This window comes from Botrytis cinerea, chromosome 10 (assembly GCF_000143535.2).
Source record: "Botrytis cinerea B05.10 chromosome 10, complete sequence".
Classification (NCBI taxonomy): domain Eukaryota; kingdom Fungi; phylum Ascomycota; class Leotiomycetes; order Helotiales; family Sclerotiniaceae; genus Botrytis; species Botrytis cinerea.
In genome coordinates this window covers 1,518,195-1,544,835 of record NC_037319.1, presented here as the reverse complement: position 1 = coordinate 1,544,835, position 26,641 = coordinate 1,518,195, and the positions used below count along the sequence as shown (strand labels likewise).

Below are 26,641 nucleotides of genomic sequence, written 5' to 3'. Positions count from 1 at the left end.
GTATCACTCCTATATGAGATGATTAAGAAAGAACGAAAAGGAATATTTGGGCATCTGAATAATGTGATGTGATTTGATTGTAAATTATAAATTAAATATTAAAGATTATAAACTAGGATTTCTATCAACAAGAAGATGAACCCGAAGGATCAAAATTGATATTATTAAGATAAGAGTCTTTTTCCATGATGGGAATGAATATTGGCGTAGGTATCGGTATTAGTGATGTGATGTGATATTATGTGCCGTGTTAAGAGGGGTGGCATGGTGTCTACTAGGTAGGTCGATGCAGTTTTGTTTTTCTGTTTGTAGATTCTGAGGTAGAGGGTTCTTTCAGATGGGGTGGATGAGATGGTTCTGCGGATTTTGGTTCGAAAGGGGGTGGTGGAAGTGGGGTGGGTGTGGAGGTCGAGATGCTTGTGGTTGTGGTTGTGGTTGTTGATGGTGGCGGTTGGTGTGGAGTTTGGCTTGAGATGGAGGTTGAGCAAAGATTGGTATCTGCGGCTTCGGAATAACTCGTTCAGGCTGTGATCAAGTATTGGTATATTATGATCTGTGGGGTCGTGGATTTATGGTGATGTTCTGATTCCTTTGCTCGTGATCTAGAGAATCATTGTTGACGAAGCGAAATCCGGAATTGTGTCTTAGCACACGAATTCCGAGACGCATTAAACTATCCAGCTCTATGCGATGATGCGGCGTTTCGAACATTGGAAAGATGGAAGCTGATCGTTTATTGGCCAACTCGGAAAATCGTTCAGTTCTGGCGTAGGATAATCGCAGGCGTAGTCATAAAGGCACAATTAAGCTTCGAGGAGCTTTTGCAAGTGCTTTGCGTTTTCTTCTTTACGTTCATCACTTAAAATCCCTCCGCATGATCTCGAGAAACCATCCGATACTGAGCATGAAAGAAAATCATAGAATTTACGGAGCGTTATCTCGTTCACTACCGGGAAGATACACCGATCCATCGTTTTTTCTGTAAGGTGTTTGTATTCGTCGCCGCCGAAGCGAAACATTTTCCTTGCGACAATCCACCGAGCTTCGGAGCTGGTATGAGCATGCCTTAACATCAATTTGCAGCACCAGATAAATTCCTCCTCTGGATATCCAATGGTACTCAAGTGATGGTTATTCTCGTAGACTTCGGTGAATGTGGTGTTTATTGCAAGCTTCCATATCATTTCTCTGATTTCCGGGGTTAACTCGCCGAATTTAGTGAACTCGTGTAATGGAGAAGAGACTTTCACATTCAAAGCCGGACGATGAACTTCCTCTACATCATTGACGTCATCATCGATAATATTGTCATGAATCTTACAGTGCTTGTAATTGTGCTCCTCTTCTTTGTTGACATTTGCTTCGCTTCCACATTTTTTCCTAGACTCCTGTTCGCCTAGGTGCTTATTGTGAACGACCTGCATATTCGATTATTGCAACGAGGAGGTAGATAGAATTAACGCCTTTTTAAGCATGTGTTATTGTAATCTATGAAATAGGACAATTAGAATAAGCTTCTTTGGGGTAGATAGCGTATCTTTCTTGAGAACCCGAATTAAAAACGGCAATCAATATGATTTCGTTGCAGAATAATCTTTAGGAGCTTTCTTCACGGAATTGCGATTCGAGTTGTCGTAGGCGCAACATATATTGCAGACTAAATTGACCGGTCATGAGAAGATATGTGATTAAGAATTGTTAGATGTCAGTTAGAAATGAGGAGTATTAGAAAAGAATTCTTAATTGTCATGAAAAAAAATGCAGATGAAAATCCCACAATCTGTAGGAAATCTGGGGATTTAAAGGTAAAGTTAAGGAAAAGATGGCGGCGCAAGCTAGTCGTTAGAGTGAAACTAAACACGGTAGTGGGAAAGGCTAATCTTTGGACTAGCATCGTTTTCTGTGGGTACGAAAGAATAGAGGAAATCATAATAATTGGGACACTGATCCACTGCTAGTAAACAAAAGGACCTGCAGTGTATGGCATAAGAAAATGGAAACCAACCGAGTAAATATCGAGATCTTGCCCAAGAGAATCAAAACGAAGAATCGCCACCCACGGTATGAACAAGGGGAAATGGATTCTGGAAGCAGAGAAGAATTTTGATACATAAAACAAATCGCTGCGCAAACATTTCTTGGATGTATAAAGTCGCTTTCTATCTCTATGATGTAAGTATTGCGTCTCTTGATAGACTTTCATCGTCTTTTCGGATGTAATTAGGGCCAAGAAGCCCCTAACAGGGAACTTCCTCTAGCCATTTCAAATAATTTTATATCTTCCATTTCAGTTGGTAGCCAACTAAAGTCCTCCAAATTCAAGAAATCATCTCCATGTGTACGTTGAGGAGGTTCTGTTCTCGGAGTTTCAGAGAGTTTCCATTCCCATTGCATATCCTCGTTCAGGATAAGGTTTACCACCTCACTCATCTGCATGAGTTTTTCCGAAACTGGGTATACTTCTCTAGGTCGATAAATCAGTTTCTGTTCGAGGTTCCAGAAGCCTCGTACGAGGTTGATCGTTGATGAGCTATCCCACATTCCCTCCTTTCTTGGACACCGCAGTAGAAGTTCCAATGCTTGGTGGCGAGTTGTTTCATTGAGCGACTTTACGCAAGTGACTAATTGAAAAGTGAAATTAATATTTGGTTACAATATTGCAGATCAAACAACTTACAATATAAGGGAGCAATCAAGCCCAAGTCGGTTGAAAATGTGAAGGCAGGTCTTCCAGCTTTAGCATCTTCCTCGGCAGCATTAATTAAAGATCTCGCGAGACTGACGATGATTTGAAATTCCGAATCAAACACGGCGAACTTTTTGGGATCATTCACAGAGTCCCTGATGATTCGAGGGTCGTTTAGGTCTAGTTCAGAGACCCTGGCCATAATGTGCACAGTTGCATAATGCACTTTGCACAACACAGCACCCCTCAATTGTTTGCTGTCAAAAGTATGACTCTGGCTTTTCATGAAACTCTCAAATGAGCCTCTCCAAGCGTCCAGTTGCGCACGAGATTTTACATATAAATCCATCGCCAACTTTGGTTGACAAGCGAATGGAAGGTTGCCATCCCATAAGTAACCTCCTCGGAAAAGGCTATCGGATGCGTGAAGGAGACTTCTTCTTGCTGCATCCAGGTTTTCGAATTCTCTCGGTATGATATTTTCTCGAGTACTGATAGTTGATATTACTTTTGCGAAGGCCATACGTTCTGGAACTTCTCTGGTATCGATGTACAGGATAGCTTGTATGCAAAGTCTCATGAACATAGGTACAATGTTTTCTTCTATCAGATCCTCGTCTTGGGAGTTGTTTCGTAATCGTGAATTATGCAAAATCTTTAGGCCGCTCTGCAAATGCATTATTGCGCTTGAGAAGTGGCCCCGTAAAGAATCAAAGCAAACGAAAAGAATACAAGACATTAAAGCTGTGAGAGGTTTCTGTTTGCCTGCCGCTAAAGATCGTCTAAGGTGTGAAATGGCCTTTGTGTATTGACTTGTGGCGAACCCAAATCCTGATCTTGCAGCATCGCATTTCGTTGCAAGATCCAATCTTCGGTTTGAGAAATCTTCGTGGAGAGTCCCAAGTCCTATAATAGCATGCCGAAGAGATGGGTCCACAGAGCTTGCTTGCAATATGAGATGATTCCAGAAAGAGGGATCAAAATATCCACTGAGCTCTGTTGCTGTATTGGAAACAAAATATTGAAAACCTCGCCGTTCATTTACAGTACCAGGTAAAAATATAGGTACTTGCTGGATGTCTGATAATGTTTGTATTTCCGGGCTCAACCTCTTTAGGTCAGTGGAATAACCATCACATTTTCGTCCAGTGGAAACACATCTTTCACATGAAGGCCTAGCTTCATCACACTTGACTCGACGTATCCTGGATTATGTCAATGGGGATCATTCATTGACTAGAACAGCATTTCAAATTCATACTTGCAAGTTTGGCAGCCTGTCTTCACTTTGGGCCCGCATCTCCTACGTCGAGGTATTATTTGATTGGGGGTTTCGGTAGACATTGTCTCTTCAGAACTTTCGAAAATTTCCGGGGAATCCAATTGAATTATCAATGGTGGCGGGAATGAATAAGCAAGTAGATACGATGCAACCTCTTATACGAAAGTAGAAAAGGCTTGGAAGCGAAAGTCCCTACCTATGCCAATATATACATATATATGTAGCACTGCCCATTACATGGCAATCTGACATGCTCCCCTTTCTTGATTCTCTCAGCCTTGTGTGATGCGAAGGGTGCATGAGATAGTGCATGAGGAATTCCACCAATCTGTAGGCACTCTTTCCTTGCCTGAGATATTTCAAATAAGAAAACCGTTGACATGGTAAGATTTAAGTTACATCGCAAATCCTCTTTGCTTGGCCTTCGGCAGTAGCCTCGCCTGAGCCACAAGGCTGACAGCAAAAAAGACACGAGCGAACCAATGAAGCATGATTATATAATGTCTTACTAAATAAAGCTCCATTCTTCACCGCCTCAATTATGCTGTCTTAAGTATCATGACTCCACCTTCGGTGTCGACTTTTATGTCAAAGAATGGGATTCATTATACAGATTCATACCTCAATTTGATGCTCCACGCGCTCCTCTTCTGATACAGTCAGATCCTACAAACTAAAGCATAATCAAGTCCTTGGCTCAACGGCGCAGAACCCAGAATTGATGACATTTATTGGTGTCCATAAAGGGTATATAGACAACCCAGACAATTGACTAATAAATGAAGGCTCAGCTCTAATCTTACAGTCGTGCACTTGCAGATCTCTCTACGGGCCACAAGATTGATTGCTTTCATCTTTGTAAGAATGAGAGACCAAAAGAGAGAGCCAACCAGGGTAAAGATCACAGGTCAAAGGTGCAAAAGTTACAATTTCATCTGCGACACCTGAGTGATTCGAACACTCGCTCCCGAAGGAAATGCCTGACTCTGTTAATACAGTAGCAGGGCATCGCGTTAACCACTCCGCCAAAGTGCCTATTTTATATACGATCTCTTGCTTAAATAAATATAAGTTGTATTCGAAGACAGTGGGGATTTGAAGATATAGGTTTGGTTGAGCGGGTGTGGTGGAGCTGGCAATATTCAAGAACCCGCATGGATCCACATGGCGCGGCTATATGCATATAGGATTTCCATCCCTTAACATCATTGGCAAGCGTTATGGCAGCTTCAAGGGTAAGACCCAACAGCTCCAAAAACGTCCAGAGGGTCTGGTTTATCTCATCTTATATATGAGCCTCAACCTGCGACTTGCAACAAATGGCTGAGGGCATGTAGCTTTGATCAAGTGATGATCGACCTCCCCCGATCCTTCCCCATACAAAATTCAAGTCTACCTTCTCGAACTAGCAGAACTAGCATAGAATGGATTCTGTCCAAGATCATTGGCAGGATGCGCTGAGTGGCAACTGGACTAATATTTACCACATCACCATAAACACAACTCTCAATTGTCTGGTTGAGAAGAGGTCTTAATAACAGACAGGTACTATGGCGATTGAGCATGAAATGGGTTTGAACATTACTTCTTGCACTAGTGACAAATTAGTTGATCTAAAGTATGAATACAATGTATTTTATTTCCTACATGTTGCGATCTGTTCCAAAGTCGGAGATGTTGCAATCGTTGAAATCTCACCTCCTACTACTCTCCCCTCCTTTCCTAAGCGCTGCAAAAACTACTAGATCATGACAATTATCCATTCCCCATCTTCTCTCCTTGATGGGAGGAGAAAGGAGTTGACTATGTGTTTAACTTGAGCTATAAAAAACTATGATCTGAAGTCAATCTGATACAATCAAGGGAGTTTCCAATTTCTCTTCTGCCTTCCCTTCCCTTCCCATCCCTCCTCCGCATCTTCTCATGATCAGATCAATACCTAACAAAGCCTGTCGATTTTGTCCTTTTTCTTCTTTTCTCTCCTCGCTACGGAGTAAAGAACTCTTTCCTCTCCCCAATCAAGGAGAGGAGACAGGGAAAAGTTTGATATGCTAAAACTTGCTTGCAGGTACATCATGTGTACGTAACTCTCAAACGCCAAAGACAAAGGTCTGGCAGCGAAGCTTCTAACGAAGACATCTCCTCATCAGCGATAGACATTCTATTCGTTGTTCTAGAAATTCAACTAGCTTCTGATGATAATTTGGACTCGATGAAGGTAAGTGAAAGTTTCTGCTTTTTATGTATAATTCACTTCGACAAATTCTTCTTCCCAATACTTGGGGTCGTATATATGGCTGGCCCTTGAGTTTTTATATTTATCCTCCCGATTTGGCAAACTTTGATCTTTCCCAATTCTCTTTGTAAACTTATCTTTCTCATGACAATCTCAAGATCAATCTCCATGAATATTACAACGATAATATCATATTCCAATTTTCACAAATGGAATACTTTCAACCCCAATTGAGACAACATCAATCATATCTAATCCTTCGCTCCTTCCCGGAATCAATATCCTTGATGATACATATCTGATTCCCTTCCCCCCCCTTCCCCCCCAGGTAGCTCTTTTCTGGCCAGCCCAAGTCCCGCTCGCTACATGTAGCATCCCCCGCCCCACCTATTACTATCCACTCCGTCGGCACTAAAACAATATTTTCTCCGCTCCTCTACGTTTGTCATTTTTTGCATTATATATTTAAAAATCCATTGCCACCTCAACAATAGCACAACATCTTTGATGGTCTAACGGTCATGATTTCCGCTTGTCAATAATATTGCAAGTCGCGGGAGACCGGGGTTCGACTCCCCGTCAGAGAGTTCAACATTGAATTCCTTGAATCTCATGTTTCAAATTCATTTTTTGCGAATTTTTGGTGCTGCATTATTAGATTGTTCTTTTGGGGTGAGCGGGTTTAGATTTTCTACCATTTTTTCCTTAGCCGAGTCAGTCGGCACGTGAGATTTCGACCCGTCCTGACTAAAACAAGCCGTGTTTGACCACCTCTAAATCAACGAATAAAGAATTGTATTTGATAATATCAAATAGAATATCAGTTTCTCATCAGGATGTTAAGTATACTGACTGTCTCATGTGCACTGAGGTGAAATTAGATCCTTGAAGTGTTTTACTGATGGTCAAACTTCCTATTCGCTTGATTGACAGATACATTCTTTTCTACGCCTTTATAAAGTCTAGGAAGAGCTAAACTTGTGGAACTAGACGCCACAATTTCTATTTTCTCTTGTGATTTTGACGGTCGATAGATGGACTGTATGTAGTTATTGATATTTTATTTGGATCTCGGGAATCTCTATCTATACTCACGGATTGGGATTGGGAACAATGGAAAGTCTATATATTCTCGTGGGTTTTATTCTGTGATTTTACAAACAAGAGATTTGCAGTTTTTGTTGTCATTCCAATCAAGAAGTGAATTGATAAATTATATAATTATCAATCTTTGGTTCCAGACGAAATAACACTAAAGCTCTCACGTACTTCCTTCTATCCTCCTCATGATCTCATCTGTATATCTTTCTGTCGAAACCCTACAATTCTATGTATTGTAGATCTTCTTCAAGAACACTATTCGCAAACTGCATCATCAAGCAATCAAACCGTGCCAGATGTTCCTGGTTATAGAAACACCTTTGGCACATTTGAAATCGGTAAAAGCCAGATACCTTCCCTATCAAGCCCTCCTAAAAAAAACACGCCTCAAATCTAAGCTTCATCGCCTTTCTGATCCTTCCTCTCCATTCAATACCTCCAAGTATGCACAAAATTGAGAGATAAATACAAGCGAGGCCATGAGGTCACATCAAGCTGTACGACAATAAACTTCAATCTAATGACTTGCATGGATAATCCACAGTGAATAATGACCGCTCTATTGTCGTCACAAAAGATAATCTAGCTTGTTAGGTAGTTATGGGTAAGTTAACGAGGATGATATGGGGATGATGTGGATCTGGGTATATCCATTATTGTTGTTATATATACAATTCATCGTCCGAATCTTGGAATGCGGGGATGTTACTGTTTTCAAATCAAGTTCTATCACTCTCGTCTCATCGAATGCTAGGCGCCGAAAGTTTTAAGCGCTTCGTCACTGAAGTACCGCGCTCTGAGATATTGAACATCGGCAAAGGCTATCTGGAGAGTAAAAGAGCTCACTCTGTGTGCATCATAGAACAAGCTAGCACATCTAGAAATCCAATAGAGCTATTCCCAATCTCCCCCAGCGCTGATGGGATGAAGGATAAGTCATCCGAGACATATTCATTTACATGAAAACCGAGAACCCAGTATTCGCCAAAAAGCTCACCCTTCTTCCCATAATGTTAGGATAATCAAAACATACATCACCACCTTCCACATCACCACACTAAATGACAATCATAGCAAAACAAATGACAAACATCAGCAACGCCCAAGCATATAAAAAGTGACTAATGAAAATTGTTAAGTTCTTCTATTGAAGTCGCTATGTACACCTTGAATATGAAACCCCTCGCTGTCTTGCTGCAAGCAGCAGAATGCATTTTCTCTGTATCCTATGAACCTCTCTCTGTCTCTAGGTAAGATACAACTTGTATATCCTCCTGGAACCTGCAGGAAATCTCCTGCACTATTGTGTATCGCAATTCCGTAGTAATTGTAGAGATGAAAGCGGAAGATCGTTCCATCTATACATATGCAACATATGCAACATGTGTAAACAGACGAAGTATCCTCGCTCCAACGCCAATGTTTTCGTAAATTCGTAAATTCGTAAATTCGTAAAGGTAATCAGTCTGTGAGTCTCCCTCTCTATTGATCCATCTATCAAATCCTCTGTCAATGAAACTTTTGAGCAACAAGTAAAAATCCGCAAAAGACAATGTAATCTTACAACTGCCGAAGTCCGTGTATCTCCAATCTTATTCCGCAGTTATCACTCCACATCCATCAGTTATCACCCCCAAACTCTGAATCTTCGCTCTCTCTCAAGTTCTCGAACAAAATCAAGATCAACATTAACCCCACAAATGATGCTCCATTTCTTTCTCCGTCTCCCTCTCATACACAACTCCCTCAAACTCCGGTTTTCTCCAGCCCAAAACATCGCGTTCCATCATATTCATATACGCCCTATACGCGTCCAAACTCATATATTTATGACAACCTGGACAGTAGAACTCATTCTCTCCCCCCACTTCCCCATTATTATCGCAAACATGAACTCTGTTCAAGAACTCCGGATCCTGTTGCACAAAGACTCCTTGTCTATAACTGAAGACTCGAGGAGAAAAGGAAGATTCCGTCATCCATTCGCCGTTATTGATAGGATAATGGCGACGACGACGCTCCCATCTGTCTTCTTTTGACAAGATGGTAAAACTCTCAACATTATTATTCTCTCCATCATAACTAATCCGCGGATGCCCTCGAATCTTTCTCAACTCAGGCCTATTACCAATGGGCGCATAAACGATTTTAAGAGTTTCCAGCTCCCTCAATTTTAAATCCGAAGGCTCAGAATGATGATCCCAATCACCCCAGAGAATACGAAGCTCGATCGGTGAATCAATAAGTGAAGAGTCGATTGCAAGGTGTTTAACATCACTCAAGGGATGACGAGCCGCCGAATTACTCGCCCCGAAGATCGCCTTGGTAGTAGTAAAATTACTAGTATAAGGACTCGCATCTTCAATTGAAGTTGTAGCTCGTCGAACATAAACAGTATCAACGTCGAGATCTACGTAAATTCTGGCTCCACATGCTGAGGGTGGGAGAGCCAACTGTTTGAAAAGAGGAAGGAGTTCATCGCGCGCTTCGCCGCAGGTGGAGAGAAGTGCGGGAATGGGAGTGAGCGAAACGAGTGACTCTGTTGGGTGATCATAGGTGAGGTGTACAATGCGGGGGTGGCAGGCTGCAAGTTTCCAGATCTTGACGCGCAATTCTTTGGGGAGGAAGGGGAAGAGGCTGAAGGTTGTTAGGGTCGAGGATTGGAGGAGCATCCTTGGGAGGGTTTCTGGTAAGGGCCAAGATAATTGTTGAAGTTCTAGGACTGAAGTTCCAGGAATTGGTGATTCAAACATTGGTGATTCAGAAATTGGAGGTGTTAGAGGTGGTCTGTCAATGTCGTCAACTGTTGAAGCGTAGATCGATTCTTTGCTCATGATATTAGCAGTCGAAGCATAGATTGGCTCTCTACCTATGGCGAAGTTTAAGTAATCATGATAATAATCAGTGAGCGGAGGTGTTGCCTGCGCTATGATGAAGTTCGAGCCATCATCGAATAGTGGAGGATTTGTTGTTTGCTTTCGCTAAAATAATTATTAGAAATGTTTGTGGTTTGTGGGACACAGGAATTGATAGTAGTAATACAGTTTTGGACCACAATATCGACAACCTTGATATCATTTCTGGTTTCATTGACAATCACTGTTATAATTCTGGAAGATCTGGCCTAGATTCACAAGGATATAGAACACCCAAGCATTGTCTGGTACCTTTGGAGGGGAAGAAGAGATAAATAGGTGGAAGAAACTCACAATAGACAACCTTTGGAGATTCTGTAAGATTCCTCTCTTGATTGACTTTGGACTAAGTGAGTGAAGTATTTCACCTGCCATTGTAGGAGTTTTAACTTTGAAATCTTTGCAACTTTCTGTTGTAGATATTCAAATTCTTGCTGTTGAAATTTGTGCAAAGAAGACAGATCGGGAAAAGGGAAAAGATTGCAGCAACAGGAAGATAACAAAGACCTGATATGTGAGAATTTTTACAAACTTCCATTCACTCTCGAGGCGCGTTTCTTTTGAGAGTTTGTTTCGAGAGAGATCAGATCGTGTTACCCATGTTACCCACATGCCCTCGAATTTGGTAAGTGGCGATCTTGATGTGAAAAGTGAATCTGATGTTGTTGATGATGGGGATGAGAACTATCAAGGTGTGTATCTTCTACTGTCCTTGTGCTGTGCCGTGTTATGAAGATGCTTTGATTTTCTGAGGCAGGTACTTTTATTATTACTTGAAGATAGTGACAACAGAACTTTCTGGCATGATTGTTCTAAATAAAAGGACAAACAAGAAAACGGCACAGCCCCTGCCCACGCTCTTTTGACCTTCGAGCAAATTCGAGATCAGAACTCTCATGAATGGTGGTATGATGGAGAAGATTGCTATGGCAACAATGAAGATGGTACATCTCGTGTACATAATCAAACATAATATTTATATATGGTCTTCATCTTCACATGCTAAAACGTCTGATTAAACTGCCAAAGACGAAGTTGATATGGAATATTGCAACTTGCCTTTAAAACCTTGTTATGGCTTTGGACAAACAGGACATGTTTCCAGCTGTATTCTGAGGCGGTCTCAAAGAAAAGAACAGTGGATTGATTAAACAATGACATCCAACACAACAGGTACAAGAACGAAAGATAGCTTAAAATCATGAATCTATGAAGAACATGTCGCTCTGCTCCAATACAACTACAAGGTAGTATAAAGATCAAACATGAGGACAACTTGCAACCAAGAACTGCCTTGATCTCCAAGTGCTTCTGTGCTTACCTAGGTAGGTACATGATCCCCTATTGGAAAGGCGACCTATGTAGGTTAAGATCTTCTTGTACCACTGGACTTCAGATGATAGCCGTCTGTATATGAGTCAGGTTCGTGTGTATAAAGAGGGGCAGAGATTCTACTAGGTGGTTATTCACCAATGGTGATGGACACCGTTGACCTTGTGATGTTGCAATATCCTCATGATAAAGATGTATATTGATACCAGCGCAGGCATTGCTAGAAGGATGAATGGCATTGTAGAGAAGGAAATGTGGCCAGAGAAAGGGGAGGTGTTTATTTGGCTTTATTTTCCATCTGATATGGAGAGTTCCCCATGATTCCTCGAAAGACATCAAGCATCTCGATGTAATGCGATGTATGCGATGTATGTGATGTTCCCTTTCTTCCTGTAGTCAGAATGTAGTCCTACGTGTTACATGTAAGCTCAAACTTAAAACGAACAAGGGGTTATTCGTCACCCACAATTAATCCCCAAACTCCCCAAAAACATCGTCATTCTGCCTAAGAATTACTGTCAAATAATGCACAACACAACAACCATATTTCTTAAGATATCTTTACCCTCGATCGAGGGCGTATCTATATTGATTCCTCACACATAAATCCCATTTCTTTGGATATGCGATGGCAGCCCAACGTCAAGGAGAAGATCCATTGAATATCGAAATTAGTAACACCAATGCTGATCTCCCACCCGTCTCGGCACTGTTCATGATATATTTCGATATCAAGGCTGGCTATACAATTGGATGGAAACGTTCATTACCAGGCATCGAACTAGATGGAGTGGTCGAATATAGGAGTCTGCCATCGGGCTTACACACGGTGGAAGAGGATCTTATATATTTCACCCATGATAATTATGCAGGACTCAGCGCATTCGTCAACGCGCCTGCGGATAAGAGTTCGAGGAATGCGAGGATGATTGCTGTAGGTATTATGGTACCTTTGAGTTATGGAAGATTGGGTAGGAGTTGGAAGCATGCTGAGAGCTTAAAAGATCTCGCAAGGTATGGCTGCGCAACCAATTGATGCGATACGTGCTGACGCTCTTTTCAGTGAGCTTATACTCGACGAAAGCAAGACGGAGCGACTTGAGGGATTTTGGGAGAGTCACAAAGGCAATGATCTAGGCAAAAGTAGGGAGACCGACTCACTACTTGATTCTCCGTCGAGTGCTAGATACAAAGCTCGGAACACACCACCGAAAGCAAGAGGTCACAACAGAGATCGTTCAGCGTCCGATGGCACAGCTTTAATACCCCCTGGACACACATTGTCGGTATATCACCCTGCTTGGAGCTTACCAAGACTATTGGACACATTTGGCCCTATGATATTCCCAATATATAGAGCTGCACTTTTACGGAGGAGGATTTTGATTAGTGCGCATGCGCCTGTACATGAGACATGCGATTTTGGTTAGAAAGCCTTTCTATGTCGTTCTTATATCAACTAACATCAAACAGTGTATGACATATCTATTCTCTCAAACATCCCACTTGCAGTTAGCGATCTACTAGAGCCAACTGCCCCGCCACAGAGACTTCGACCCCTCTTCTCAATCGGTGTCCACGATATACCTCTCCTCGAAGATGACCTAAAAGCATCAAAACGAAGAGCCGCCTCCGAAGATACCGTTCAAACCGAAGGGCGCGATGAACCTGGATGTGGTTGGATAGCCTGCACAACCGACAGTATTCTTGCTACTAAAACCCATCTCTACGATGTCCTAATAACCATGCCATTACCTCACGCCTCCACCTCCGCCGCAAAAGTTTGGCCCAAAATCGAATTATCGCCGGGCGGCATCGAACTAAAAGCCACTCAACGTGATCTACGTCGCTACAAAGCCCTTCGATGGGGTCTATCTCGAACCCCTCAGCCCGCCTCCCCAGATATAAGCGCCTCGCGCCGCGCATCCACCACCTCCTACCTCGAGCAATTTCCCTCCCCCACCACCCTTGACACCTCTACTACTACTCTTCCTCCCCGAGACGATCCAAATCTCGATATCTCCGACACAGACTCTATCATCGAGCCCATATCCTGGGCTGCGCTCGCATATTCCGGATTCATATGGTGGGCTTCAGCGGGCGAACAACGCCTGCATTCCCAAGAAGAATGGGAAGCTGATTCAGCACTTCTGTCCTCTCCTCATACACCAAATCCGTTCCCTACCCCGTTAGGTTTCAATGCTAGTGGGATGATGACGGCGGAAACAGAGATGGGAATTATTGCCTATTTCCATCGTTTGACTACGCAGATCCTTACGTGCTTGAGTGATATCATTGATGCGAGTGACTCGGATGATGAAAGAGAAGATGACCAAATACACTCACATAGTTCTTCTTCTCCATTAATCAACAGAGGAAGTCGTAACAATTCTGGTGGTGGCGGTGGAGGAGCTCACGCAATAGACGATTCCTCTTTAGAAGAAGAAGGGGATGGAATGAGCTGTGTATACATTAGCAGTGAAGATATGGAACGCATGGGTCTCGATGTATGGAGCGCAGGCGATTATATGTTTGTAGAGGGAATCGTAAGAGAATATTTTGGGAGGAAGGCAAAGATTGAAGGAAGGGGAGTGGATATTTGTGGTGTGAGGATTTGTTAGGGAAATTGTGAGCTGGGACTGGGACTGGGACGGCGAGAGATGGATTGGTAGAGTTGTGATGGTTGTATCTCATTGAAATCTCTTTCTTTTCGTCTTTATATGGGAGGAAGAAAAGGAGCGCCAAGATGGGAGTTCTGGATCGGCGCGCAGGAGTTTGGAGTTTTGAATCCCTATTTGAATGTGGATCTGGTCCTAATGTCAGAAAGCAATGAAAAGATTGAATTGGGCGCCGAATTATTTATGTAGTCAAATGTCAAATGTGTCACTTTCACCAGATGCTTTACATCATTTGCACCATAAAAACAGTCGACGCATTTACATGTATGCTAAGCTTGTGGATGATGTGATTGGAATAAACGTAAGAAGATTAAACGTATTCATTCTTTCATAATAGAGATTTTCAATTCATTGCATTTCCGTTCTGCTCTGTTCTGCTCTACCCCAAGCAAAGCGACAGCCGCACACAACAAGCCATGTGTACAACATACAACGCCAACCCAAAATGCTCATCACGCCTATTTTGTACAAATACACACGATAAAGTTTCCCCCAATAAAGAAAAATCCCAAACACCCAAGAGATTCAATAAGTTAGGCGTAAAAAAGTAAGAATTGAAAATCCGCTTCAGAACGAATTCATGATATAGATTTAGAAGTAGACGAGCATGACTCATTATTCCCCATCAGTATCCGTGTCTGTATCCGTTTCACTCTGTTCATCAACTTCTTCTTCAGTGTTGCTATCCTCATCACTCGAGTCTTGAGTGATTTGCTTCTTCTTTTTGGGTGGCGGGACACCGGTTTTCATGGCTTGCATCTGTCCTGCCAGGGAATCTATTATGAATTTTGTTAGTACAAGTTTAGTTAGAAATGATCATTCTGGATTTAACATACCTTCATCCGGCTCACTAATATCATCCTCTGCATCGATTTCCATCGCCTTACTAGCGTCTTCCACGACAAGTGTAGCTTCAAGTTTGGTATCAAATCCAACATATGAGTCACAGATGAGATGCATAACAAAAGTGTAACTTCCGGGTTGTGGAGGGGCCTGGAACTGTGCCTTGAGCGTTTGCATATTGAAGGTAGGTTTTCCACTTTCATCAAATATGGGTTTGTCAAAGGCGAAAAATGTGAAAGGTGGTACAGCAATTTTGCCTTGCTTGCTATCAGTGAGGAAAACATGCCATTTAGGCGAATGGTCACGTGTAAAGTAGGGGGCGAATGCAAGAGGTGGGAAGACCTGCTTATTTTCAGCCTTTTCGCCCTTGGCAGACTTCTTCGCGCGACCAAGGATGGCATCGAGATCATCCTCGTCTGGGTCAATATCTTCCAAATCGAGTTCGTTAACCTTAGGGACGTTCTCGCTTCCAGGAGGGATAAATCGTCCTTTGACAACAAAGGATACTAATGAGCTAGGGGTGATAAACTTTTCGCCTGTAACCTTGAAGAATGCCTTCTCAACCTGTAAATGAGGAAGTTGCTTTGCAGTAGACATAGCGGTTTTGTATTGGGCTTCTGTGAGAAGCCCATTTCCAACACTCAACTTCTTTCGGTATGCGTTTGGTAGTGCCATATACTGTTGAAGGGTCAAATGAGTTTTAGAGTCGCCTTCAATTGCCTTTGCGATAGCTGGAGTAATATATGGCAATTGAAGAAGGGGAGAGGCATTTGGTGGTAAAGCTTGAACGATGTTTTGAGCAGTCGAGTATGATGCAAGAATAGGGCCAGTAGTTCCGAAAGCGAGCGTGATAGCTGTGAATGCATTGTTGAGGTCATGAGCGATAGGAGCAACTTCGTATTTTGCCTTATTGAGTTCAGAGTCTTCCAGTTCAGTTCGGCCCAAGTATGCCCATAGTAACGCAAGTGCCTTTCGTCGAGCGCCGCCATCCAAATCCTCTAGCTTTGTTTTGTCCTTGGCTGACAAGCCAGCTGCAGCAGTAATCCCATCTCCTTCTGCAAGAACTCTTGATTCCAGTTTGCCAAGTCCCGAGTCAGCTTTGTGGCCTTTCAAAATTTTCTTGTATTCAACACCACTACTTAAGGCACCAACAATTCCACCCTCGGTAATGCTCTCTTGATATTCTTGGAACAAATTGTTGGCACTTTCAATCAAGACCTTCTCTTTTGACATGCGCTGGGTGCCATACCACCAGGTTCCGACAAGGTAAGGAAGTAAAACTCCCAAAAGAAGCGCATATACAAGCACGACATATTTTCCGTTTCCTTCAGAGACGATCCAGGTAGGTAAAGCAATTCCGATGCTAAAGCTCTGTTTGCCATCAGGATGTCCAAATTGTATATAGTTGTTTCGGATCTCCTCATCAGTAAGCGCCTTGTATGCCTTTGTAAGCTCTACGAAATAGTCGTTCAATGATTCGATTGTTTGGTTTTTAGCTGGGTCAGGTCTAATCTTATCAGGGTGGAATTTCAACGAAAGTCGTTTGTAGTGTGATTTGATTTCTTTTTCAGTAGCGGACTGTTGCGAAATTAGCTAATATCCCAAAAGAAACGTACCTGGACCTAACTTACCTCTTTAATATCCAAGATGTCATATGGATTCCAGATTTTGGCTACAGTTCTGGCTGTGACTTGAAATTGGTATGCCATAAGAGCTACTACCGCCCACCCCACAACCATGGCAATCATGCGTTTTATCTTTCTCTGTTTTCTTCTCTGCGCCCTCCTTTGACTATCGATTAATTCCGCATGTTCTGGCTTGTAATCCGTCTTTATTCGGGGCGCCGTGGCACCTGGATCTGATCTGGGTCTTAGAACATCCCAAGTCAAAGCTGTAGATACGATTCCAACCAGGGTACCGACGAAGATAGGGAAGAATTGCCCCTACAAAATGTTAGCTGATCTGCTGGAGCTGCATGCGCAAATGTTACATACCTGTTCATCGTAGGAATAATCCGTTCCACTCATCTTGAAATTATTTTTTGGCCTTCAAGACCTTTCTTTTAAAGTGAATTTGCACGCAAATTAAAAATTTGACTCAACTCTTCCCTCGAAGTGTTGTTTGCGACAATGTATTTAACGAAGGAAGGACATGAAAGAAATGTATAAGTTGACTGTTCTTCGAAAGAAGATGTGTTATCATATGTTTCGACTTTTTGGCCCTCGAGCTTTTGAGATGTGGCTCGAACTTTAGGTCATCACCACAGAAAGAGACGCTAGCTACTATTGGTATAGCTCGAAGCTCCCCACCAATTGAAACTTTGAAAATGAGCTTGAAATTCAGGTGAAATCTGGACAGAGAAGGGCATCGAAGAAAGGATTTATAAAGGATTTATGTATGCATTCCAGACATAGCCCTCAATAAAATAATCGTATGGGCTGCATGAAATTTAAAGTAGGGATTGTTTATCATGTATTAAGTTCTTTACATTGATCAATATATATATAAGCCGATTCCGTTCCTAATCGCCTCGGCTTCATTCTATGGTCTTCCCAGAAGTTCGACTCCGGCAGCATCGTCAGCATCATCATCATACATCTAAGATTTCCAGCAAAAACTCCCGCATGCCATATATAGAACCCATCTTGTAGCGCCTGGCAATGCAAATCAATGTTTATCCCCACCCAAACGTTTATCTTGATACCGTATCTATCCTTTCTTAGCAAAAACATAGCAAACTTTACATCTTTCATCCTCTAGAACTGAAAGTAAGACTTCGTCATCTAGAGACTGTTTTACGTCGTCTACCTCTGTACCAATCGAATCTGCCGATTTAACATGGAACATTGAAGTATCAATGTGTCTGTACTCCATTAACGCTTGCATCTTCTTTCCTTTCTTGGATCGTTTTCCTTTAGTGGCTTCTAGAGCAATCTTTTGCTGGGCCTCCACATTTGCTTTAGTTGCTGGCACCAGAGAACAAGCTGGATTGATAGGGAACTCATCATCGTCGTCCTCTTCATCCTCTTCGCTGGCACTGATCTCTTTATTGGGCTCCGGCATCTCAGATGCTGATACAACTGGCTCCTCGCGACCAACCCCTCCACAATCGCAACCTAGGAGTTCGTGAGTTTGGCATTGCGCATTTACATCCAACCTAAAGAGATCTCGCAGCTCATCGGCTGAGAAACTCGCTTCGTTCTTCTTGCCATCCATGACACTGTCGGCGAGTCCCATCTTGGTAACTTGTCGCTGGTATATCTTTTCATCCATGCCTCCCGACATCAGAAACCTGTATATCTTGACTGGACGCTTTTGCCCGTCGCGGTGGATACGTGCCATGGCTTGAAGGTCGGTAGCAGGATTCCAGTCAACGTCAAACAGTACGAGGCGTGAGGCCCCAATCAGGTTTATACCGGCACCGCCAGATTTAGCCGAAAGCAGAAAGGCAAAATATTTCGATGCAGGTGTCTTGTTGAACGTGTTTACTAGATCCTGCCGTTTTGCCTGAGGAGTGCTACCATCGAGGCGCAGAAAGGGTAAGTTCAATGACGAAAGGTGTGACACCAACAGGTCGAGAGTAGAAGTGTAGTTGGAGACAATAACTATCTTTTCAGTAGTTGACTTCGAAAGCCGCATGAGCATACGATTTAAAACTCTGAATTTACTGCTTGCCACAACTGGATTTTTCTTGAGAATCTCGGGAGGTATGCTTTCTAGAAGCTGAGCAACGTTTGAATTGCTAGGAGTATCTGTATCACTCTTTTTGACAAGGAGGCTCGGAGCGTTGCAGACTTTCTTGAGCATGGTGATAAGCTGTAGAGAGGCCTCTGAGCTGCCAAGGACTCTACCGAAGACCGGAGAGGCAAGAACATGCTGATACACTTCAGCCTGAGCTTGCGTGGGCTTGCAGAACAATACATATTCTGTCTTTGGCTTCAAGTATTTTGCAAGTATGCTGGCGTTGCGACGTAATATGAATAACTTTGTCAACTCAGCCAACTCCTCTTCTCGAGCCGTTCCTTTCTCCATGTCGCTCTCTGTAGCACCTGGCTGTCTGCTTTTCAATATTGGGGCCTCGAAACATTTTTTGAAAGTATTGTAGCCATTGAGAAGACCGGGGTTCACAAAGTCTACCATTGTGAAGAACTCCGACAGATCATTTTGTATGGGTGTTCCAGATAGAATAACTCGTCTCTCCGTATTCAAATTCTTGATTGCCTGCGCCGATTTGTTCGCAGCAGTCTTCAAACGGTGCCCTTCATCAGCTACGACTATATCTATTCCACTCCCTTTCTTTAGCTCTTCTTGCACTGTGCGTAACTTCTCGTACCCGATGATCATGACGCTGTAACTCTTGCCGTGAGTGAAATCAGTAAGTCGAATGTTTTTAGATCCATCGGCAACAAAAACGCCGATTCTTTCATTACCAAGCCACTTGTTGAATTCTGCTTTCCAGTTGGAGATAAGAGTTACAGGACAGACAATCAAGGCCTTCTTTATGACGCCCCCCTCGTGTGGATGCTCCGGATTTTGCTTCAATAATGTCCATAACAGCGCGATTGTCTGCAGTGTCTTTCCCAGACCCATCTCATCAGCTAAGATTGCACCCTGCCCATTAAAAGAACGGTAGCCCATAACGCACTCGTACAAAAACTTAACTCCCTCCTTTTGATGATCACGTAAATGGCGACCCAAGAAGGGATCGACGACAACATCCACAACTTGCTTGCCTTTCGCAACATACTTAGGGTTTGGCCGTTGCATTACGATTGCCCCTGGTACAGAGGGATCATGACGGGGAGTAGGCGTACCGCTTTTATTTTGTGGCATGACCGTCGTTGCTAGAAGAGGATTCTTGAATTGGGATTTGACTGCATCACTTTTCGGAGTAGAGGCATAGAAGGTTTTGGCAGGAATTGCCGAGCCTAAGCCACTATCTTTCCTCTTCCCAAGTGTGCTCGTAGAATTGTTTTTCGATATATTTGATAGGGTTGGATGAGGCGGAGGTCGTGCGGCTGGACTGCTATGACTGTCTGCTATAGAAGATTTACTACTATTATTTAAAAAGTGTCGGCCAGAAAGAAAATCTGCTTTTGTAATGGCTGCATCAATCTCAACATCTTTCCCACCAATGCTCAATGTGCTGCCGGGCAATAAAGGCTCATTATACATGCAGCGGCCCATATCTCTACCATCAATATTTTGAAGTCGGGCGTATCCTCCGGTGACTGCGAGTATTCCGTCCCCATCCCAGGTCTTATGTTTCTTCATCGTGAATTTGCGCCTGTGGAATTCATTAATACGATTTCGGAATTCGAGGGGGGGCGAACACTTACCATAGTACCAAATAGTATCCGTCAATACTACTTGGATTTTCAGATGGAGTAGGGGCTTGAGTTGCTTCAACAGGATTCTTTACAACCATCAAAGGTTTTCGAGGCGCATTGGCAGCCGAAGATGTGATCGGAGCCTTAATCTTTGGAGCCTCCTCAACATTGTGAATCAGAAGCCGTCTCTTCTTTGCAGCTGGTTTGGTCAAAATTTCTTCCTCGGAATCTGATATAACCTGGACATCTGAGAACTCATCGACCGGCTTAGAAGGTTTCGGCACACTCTTCAAGAGTGGAGGCCGGAATGGTTTGAACATTTTATTTTGGTTTGTTGAAAGAAAGGCAAATGCTGAGACGCGGTGGCCATAAGGTTCGTGTTTTGTCGCGTAAGTTTCGATGCGCGCCTGCACGTGACATTGACTAAACTGAACATTTCATCCAGCGACGGTATATAAGGGTATCCACTTGATCAATGGTAACAATGTAATATTAAAACGTTGTCATCGGGTGTGATTATCCATTCATTAAACCTCAATTAAATAAACTATTTGAGCTCCAAGATAACTCCGTTATTTTTGTTCAGGTATATCTACATTTATTGAAGCATGGAGTCCAGACTCTCTCCCAACACCCCCTCGATCTTAACAATCCAGCGATTCGTCTCCTTCTCTACAATCTCATCGTCATCCTCTTGGAGCTCACTAATGAATGGCAACATTTCTGGGAGCATGGCCAACCATTCCTCTCCCAATCTATCCGTCAATGCTTGCTCGCACTTGACTGCTGCGAGTCTAACACTGGATACTTCTGAACGGAGATGCTTCAAGATCATCCCGTTGAGTTCCTTATGATGATCCGAAGAATCAGCGGCAGCAGCAAGTTCAACGATAGCGGGAACAAGTTCATCGATCAAAGGTAATCCCGAGGCGTTCCCAAATTGATCACACAAGACATGTGCAATTGCCTTGAAATGAGCTGGGGATTGCCAAAAGTCATCTTGATCATGCTCGAAACATGGCACCAAAGCTCGAAGAACTCTTGTCCATAATTCTCTCGAAGCGTCATTCTTAATATCGGTCTCTTTCAAGATCTGTACGGCATTGTCAAGCAAGTATGTGGCATAGCTTGTTACGATTGACTTGAGGTTGCCGAAGAAAACGGCCATAAACCCGTAAACACTCTGCAGACGCAGGTTTCTGCCAGACTTATCTTTCTTGGGCAATGAGGATGACGCCCATTCAACAAGGTTGGAGAATATAGGTCTAAATGTCGAGTCGTTGAACTTATAAATCATCTCTAGAGCGACTTCATTCACCTGTCCTTCTATTTCCGAAATAGTCTCATCGCTTTGATCATAATCATCCGCATTAGACAATTGTCTTCGAAGATCGAATGCGTTTTGGAAAATCTTTGCTAGTATAGAGGAATGTTTAGAGACAACACTCTTTGGATGAGCTTTGATTGACATGCTAAGCATCTCAAGTTGTTCACGGATGGCCTATTTAAATTAGTAGGTAGTCATAAAACTTTTAAGAGTAGCAATAGAAAACGTACCCAAGTTCCTGCCGTTACTGCTTGCGCCCAATTTTTCTCCAAGGCGAAAAACATACTCTTAGCATCCACGCGCTTTGCAGCCAAGTGAAGACAATTTTCTCTGATTTCATCTGCCTCATCTTCGAGCTCAGCCTCTGCTGAGTTGTTGGAGATTGAAAGAAGGGTATCGAGGTATCCGCCTGTAATCATATATGGAAGATGTTGTACGAGAGCGCTTATAAAAGTGTATCCAGCGTTGTGGAGTTTTTGAGCCTCAACAGTGTCTTCGATGCTTGATTTGATGTACTCTAAAGCCTTTGGAATGGCAACAGGCAATACAGAAACTATACCTTCTCGCAAAATCTCTACCAAAGAAGCTAAGGACAGAAGAGCCATAATTTGCAAGCCAGTATCACTCTGGCCCAAGCAATGATTACTTGCAATTGTTTCTGCTGCTGCAGACACAGCTTCGAGATCCTTCTTTCCATATTTCTCTGAGATTTTTTCAACACAAGCCACAGCAGTACGCTTATAAGGCATGTCAGTAGACTCTCGAATGATTGAGGTAAGCTGAGGCAAGAAACCAAGCATTGCCACTCTTGAGACGGCATCTGATGCGCTTTCCTGGTCGATGCGAACCTGTAAAGAGCGCAAAATCTTTCGTCGCAAGTCCTCGTTAGGTCTATCCAAGAGCCCCTCGACTGATTTGACAAACTCGCTTGTGGAAAGGAGACCCAAAATGCTTTCTAGGATATCTCCACAAGCATTGTGCATTGCTTTCTTGTCTTTCAAAGTTTCTGTCAAGACCAACAAGTTTTCCAGTAACGTGGAGTAGAGCTCGCGAATTCTAGCAGCGTCCATATCGTCTCTATCAAGAAGTTTCGCAGTTTGTGTAATCAATCGTCGTTGAGAGAGGATGTGTGGAAGAAGCGTGAGTTCATGGAGAGCTGCACGTTGTGGGTCAATCTCCTCATGAGCTCCTAGTAAAATCAGCGAAAATGTTGGCTTGGGAGCCAAGAGATCATCGATCAGCTCGAGGTATTTGATTGCAGATTGAAGTTGAACTTCCACGCTGAATGCGTTGGTCAGCTCCGCAGAGAAGGATTTGATATCATCGTTGACACCATATTTATCCACCAACATTATTAATAATGCGAATAGGAAGTCTTCTGCTCCTAGAGTCTGAACTAAAGAAATAAATAGTCCCTTTCTGCGGTGGACAGGAATATGCTCATACGCCGCAACAAAGCTCAAGAGCAACTCAGCAGCCCCTGTGACAGGGTTGCCTTTGTCTTTTCGAAGCGAGGTGATAAGAGGTGGAATGACCTCACGAATGGTTTGACTAATGACATGTGCAGAATAATCATCATTCTGTCTCAGTACAGAGCTTCCCATAAAGGTAAAAATGGGCATAACACTGTGGAGAACAACTTCTGGGGCGATGTCTGCAAGAGCGGCAATCATCAATAAAGCACCGTTCTGTACCTGTGGACTGGCTGTTTTCTGTACGCAATCGACAAGTAAATCGGCTCGAATATCAGAATGGTCTAACTCCATTTCTGGGTTGGCCTTGTGTGCTTTCAATATTGACAGTAGGCTATTCAAGACTAGATCTTGGAGATATGCAAGCTCGGATGAAACCTGGACCTTGAAGTGTTGAAGTTCTGCCAAGGTGTTGAAAAGACCCTTGAGAAGTTCTGGATGGTTTCCTGGATCGGAAGTATCGATGAGTTGCAACACAAATGTAACTTGACGTATAGCAGCCGCAAGTTGTTTGGGGTCCTGTAAAGAAGTTCTAGCAACTTCGCCGTGGCTAGTTCGCCGTCTTTTACTTGCAGGCGGAGCATCTGTAAGTTTCGCCGTCGTAGGTAATTGATCGAGGAAAGAAAGGAGAATTTCTGTTGAGAGAGGAGCGTTTCGCAATAGTTCTAAGGCTTCTTCCGCTGATTTGGTAGATCCCTCAGATGAAGATTGGGAAGCATCCATCAACATTTGAGCTGTCTGCAGCTGCACATCACCTTTCAAAGACGTCCACATCTCACGTAGTCTTGCAAATATGGCCTCAAGAAGGGTAGGGCGATTCGAAGCGATTTCGCCGTGCACAATTTGAGTGAAGAATTGCAAGCCTTCTTTGTCATTAGCCACAACGGTCGCAGCTGCTTGCTTATCGAAGTCTGCCATAGCAAATTGTTCATCATTCGAGTGTTGCAATGCTACTTCTGGACTGAGGGATGCCCATTGTTGAAGCACTGGAAGTAGAACCTTGGTTCTAGTAGTGCTAGCAATGCTACGAACGTGGTTGAGAATGACAAGAAGTCTGAGCTTGGCGGAGTACACGGGGGTATGAATGACGTGACTAGATAGAAATGACAAAATCGAGGCGCGGGCAGTTTGAGTTAATCGTGCATCACTCTTCTTGTTGGACTCTGCAGAAGCACGAGGACTGTTCAAAGACTGTTCCACTACGGACTCAATGTGGGTTTTATCGAGAACACATTCTTCCAAAGCTGGAACCAAAACCTCTCTCAAAAGACGAGTAGCGTTATCAATTGACAACCATTTCGTCTCTTGAGTTTCCTCACCTGGGCCATAGATATCATCGAATGCCCATTGTTGGCGGGAGCTCGAGGATTTCTTTGTAATTGCACCAGCCGGATAAAATGTCTCAATTTTGAGAATAAGCTCTGCTGCGGCACGACGAACCTTGGGCGCAGGATCTGCAAGCGCTGAGATTGCATAAGGTATGATTCCTTGAATATCCACGCCTGCATTTTCATGTCCTGATAGGTATCGAGCGACCAAGTGAAGTGCAGAAACTCGGGCCATGACCGGGTAAGGGCCACACCAGATTCTAATGTAAAATGTGAGATACAGAGTTTTTTCCAAGGCACTTGCGCGATTTAAGATAGGTAGCTCATCAAATATATCCAAGTCGCCGGCATTAACCGCAGCGACCAAAAACGCTTGACACAAATCTTGGTAGATGCGAGAAGCACCATGCATTAAGAATGAGGTCTCCTTAGAACTGCTTTGCGGAAGTTTTTCAATTAGTTGCCGGAAATCAGGTCGAGATTCTGTTTTCGCGTCATCATCTCCCATTACCACATCCTCATCTTCCTCTTTTGCAGTTTCTATTCGTCTAATTGTGGCGGAAAGCTTCAGTTCTAATTCATCCATATCGACATCGGTCTCTTTCAATGCACCTTGAATAACAGTCCCTACGTGACCAGAAAGTTGTGTCAGCGCAACAAGAGATGATGCGAGATGCGCTCGGGTGCTCTTCTCGGAATCTGTAGCATCATCGACACGATGCGCCACTAGGAGAAGATGTTTCACAACCACAGAAGTTTGCGCATCGCTAAGAAGACCATGTTCCACAATCTGTTCGATTGTTGGAAGACCTTGAACCTCTCCGCTTTTACTTATTCTGTCAACAAGGGCAAGACATAGTCCATTAGAAAGTCGGTCGATTCGTCGCTCCTTTCCTAGTTCGATCAATTGAGTTGCAAGATCCGGAACCTTGAGCAGCTCTTTTGTTACCCGTCTTGTGATCTGCTTTGCGCCCCTGTGTTGTGCCAAAATTGAAAGACAGACCAAGCCCGGACGAACAGTTTCGTTAGTCCAACCAAGGACCAATGCTTCCATCATTGCTGTCAGGAGTTTGTCGTCCAATCCTCCTTTGGAAGCTAAGATTGACAAGATCATGTAACACCCAATTCGCAAGTCCGGGACCTTTTGCATCGAAAGACCTTCGTTGAGTGTTGGTAGCAATCTCATTATCACATCCTGTTCGTTTTGTTGTTGAACTCCTCTTCTCCCAGAGCGGGCCTTGTCCAGCATATTACTCGTAGCCTCAGTCATGATACCTGCCCAAAAAGCTATAATAGCAGGATAATGCTGTCTGGCTTTACAAACACGCAAAACATATGCATTGAGTGTCGAAGCAAAAATAGTGCTATCAGTCGCAGCTGTGACAATTGGCCTTCTTTGTGGTTGGGTCAAGGATCGAACATATGGTGCTAAAAATTGATACTCTGCCGGAATCTTCGAGGGTATTATCGAAAGTAGTGTGGTAAATATAGGTAAGGTATGGTAGGGTAAGAAAGTTGTCAAGAGAAAGGATGTATTGTACTCGTGAATTCTGCATGAATTAGTTCCAAGAACAATGGGTTGGAATTCAAGAGGCATACCTGAATCTTCTCACCAACCATTCAACTGCTTTGATTGCTGGATTCAAACGTAATCGGCCACCGACTAATCCCAAGAATGCTTCCAGCCGTTTGTCTAATTCGGAAATCTCTGCCACGGGCAGCTGAGTACGATCCACGGTCTGGCTTTGCTCGCTGAAGATTGTCTTCTGAAACTCGAGAAACCGACCATCGAGTAGACATAATTCTTGAAATCCTTCGTGGCATAATGTGTAGAGTGTGTCGAAACTTTGTGATGCCGCAACTCTAGGCTCAAAAATCAGAGACTTTGAATGCGAAGCCTTTTGCGCCTTGAGATTTAATGAATTAGTTGAATTGGTCGCAATTTGCGCCAACTGTGCTTTAAGTGAAGAAGCCATTGTGTGATTATCGATACCACAATGTTATAAAATTATGGCATATCGAAGTTCAAGAATATTATTTCTCGACGCTTCCTCCATTCAAACTTCTCAATAAAAATTTCCAGCTCTATCGTTATCGAAAAATTTGGTCGG

The 26,641-nt window shown here is 43.2% G+C and overlaps 7 protein-coding genes across 7 annotated transcripts; 1 reads left to right on the top strand and 6 right to left on the bottom strand.

The window, feature by feature from the left end:
- Positions 1-55: 55 nt before the first annotated feature.
- On the bottom strand, positions 56-1,792 carry BCIN_10g04010 (hypothetical protein). The gene has a single exon (XM_001557437.2). The coding sequence runs from the start codon at positions 1,422-1,424 to the stop codon at positions 804-806; it is 621 nt and encodes a 206-aa protein (XP_001557487.1). The 5' UTR covers positions 1,425-1,792; the 3' UTR covers positions 56-803.
- A 272-nt stretch (positions 1,793-2,064) lies between these two features.
- Positions 2,065-4,329, bottom strand: BCIN_10g04000 (hypothetical protein). The gene is made up of 3 exons (XM_024695597.1): positions 3,948-4,329; positions 2,678-3,891; positions 2,065-2,621 (listed from the first exon to the last, which is right to left on the bottom strand). The coding sequence occupies exons 1-3, from the start codon at positions 4,028-4,030 to the stop codon at positions 2,221-2,223; spliced, it is 1,698 nt and encodes a 565-aa protein (XP_024551391.1). The 5' UTR covers positions 4,031-4,329; the 3' UTR covers positions 2,065-2,220.
- Positions 4,330-8,437: 4,108 nt separating this feature from the next.
- Positions 8,438-11,033, bottom strand: BCIN_10g03990 (hypothetical protein). Its single transcript, XM_024695596.1, has 2 exons — positions 10,515-11,033; positions 8,438-10,286 (listed from the first exon to the last, which is right to left on the bottom strand). The coding sequence occupies exons 1-2, from the start codon at positions 10,593-10,595 to the stop codon at positions 8,994-8,996; spliced, it is 1,374 nt and encodes a 457-aa protein (XP_024551390.1). The 5' UTR covers positions 10,596-11,033; the 3' UTR covers positions 8,438-8,993.
- A 1,014-nt stretch (positions 11,034-12,047) lies between these two features.
- On the top strand, positions 12,048-14,458 carry BCIN_10g03980 (hypothetical protein). The gene is made up of 3 exons (XM_001557442.2): positions 12,048-12,566; positions 12,616-12,977; positions 13,026-14,458. Exons 1-3 carry the CDS (start codon positions 12,181-12,183, stop codon positions 14,171-14,173), a joined length of 1,896 nt encoding a protein of 631 aa, XP_001557492.1. The 5' UTR covers positions 12,048-12,180; the 3' UTR covers positions 14,174-14,458.
- Positions 14,459-14,463: 5 nt separating this feature from the next.
- On the bottom strand, positions 14,464-17,337 carry Bcsec63. Its single transcript, XM_001557443.2, has 4 exons — positions 17,068-17,337; positions 16,705-17,016; positions 15,067-16,651; positions 14,464-15,006 (listed from the first exon to the last, which is right to left on the bottom strand). Exons 1-4 carry the CDS (start codon positions 17,098-17,100, stop codon positions 14,846-14,848), a joined length of 2,091 nt encoding a protein of 696 aa, XP_001557493.1. The 5' UTR covers positions 17,101-17,337; the 3' UTR covers positions 14,464-14,845.
- Positions 17,338-17,507: 170 nt separating this feature from the next.
- On the bottom strand, positions 17,508-20,852 carry Bcrdh54. The gene is made up of 2 exons (XM_024695595.1): positions 20,413-20,852; positions 17,508-20,360 (listed from the first exon to the last, which is right to left on the bottom strand). The coding sequence occupies exons 1-2, from the start codon at positions 20,721-20,723 to the stop codon at positions 17,783-17,785; spliced, it is 2,889 nt and encodes a 962-aa protein (XP_024551389.1). The 5' UTR covers positions 20,724-20,852; the 3' UTR covers positions 17,508-17,782.
- A 20-nt stretch (positions 20,853-20,872) lies between these two features.
- On the bottom strand, positions 20,873-26,639 carry Bcutp10. Its single transcript, XM_001557445.2, has 3 exons — positions 26,130-26,639; positions 21,961-26,080; positions 20,873-21,904 (listed from the first exon to the last, which is right to left on the bottom strand). The coding sequence occupies exons 1-3, from the start codon at positions 26,504-26,506 to the stop codon at positions 21,002-21,004; spliced, it is 5,400 nt and encodes a 1,799-aa protein (XP_001557495.1). The 5' UTR covers positions 26,507-26,639; the 3' UTR covers positions 20,873-21,001.
- Positions 26,640-26,641: the final 2 nt, after the last annotated feature.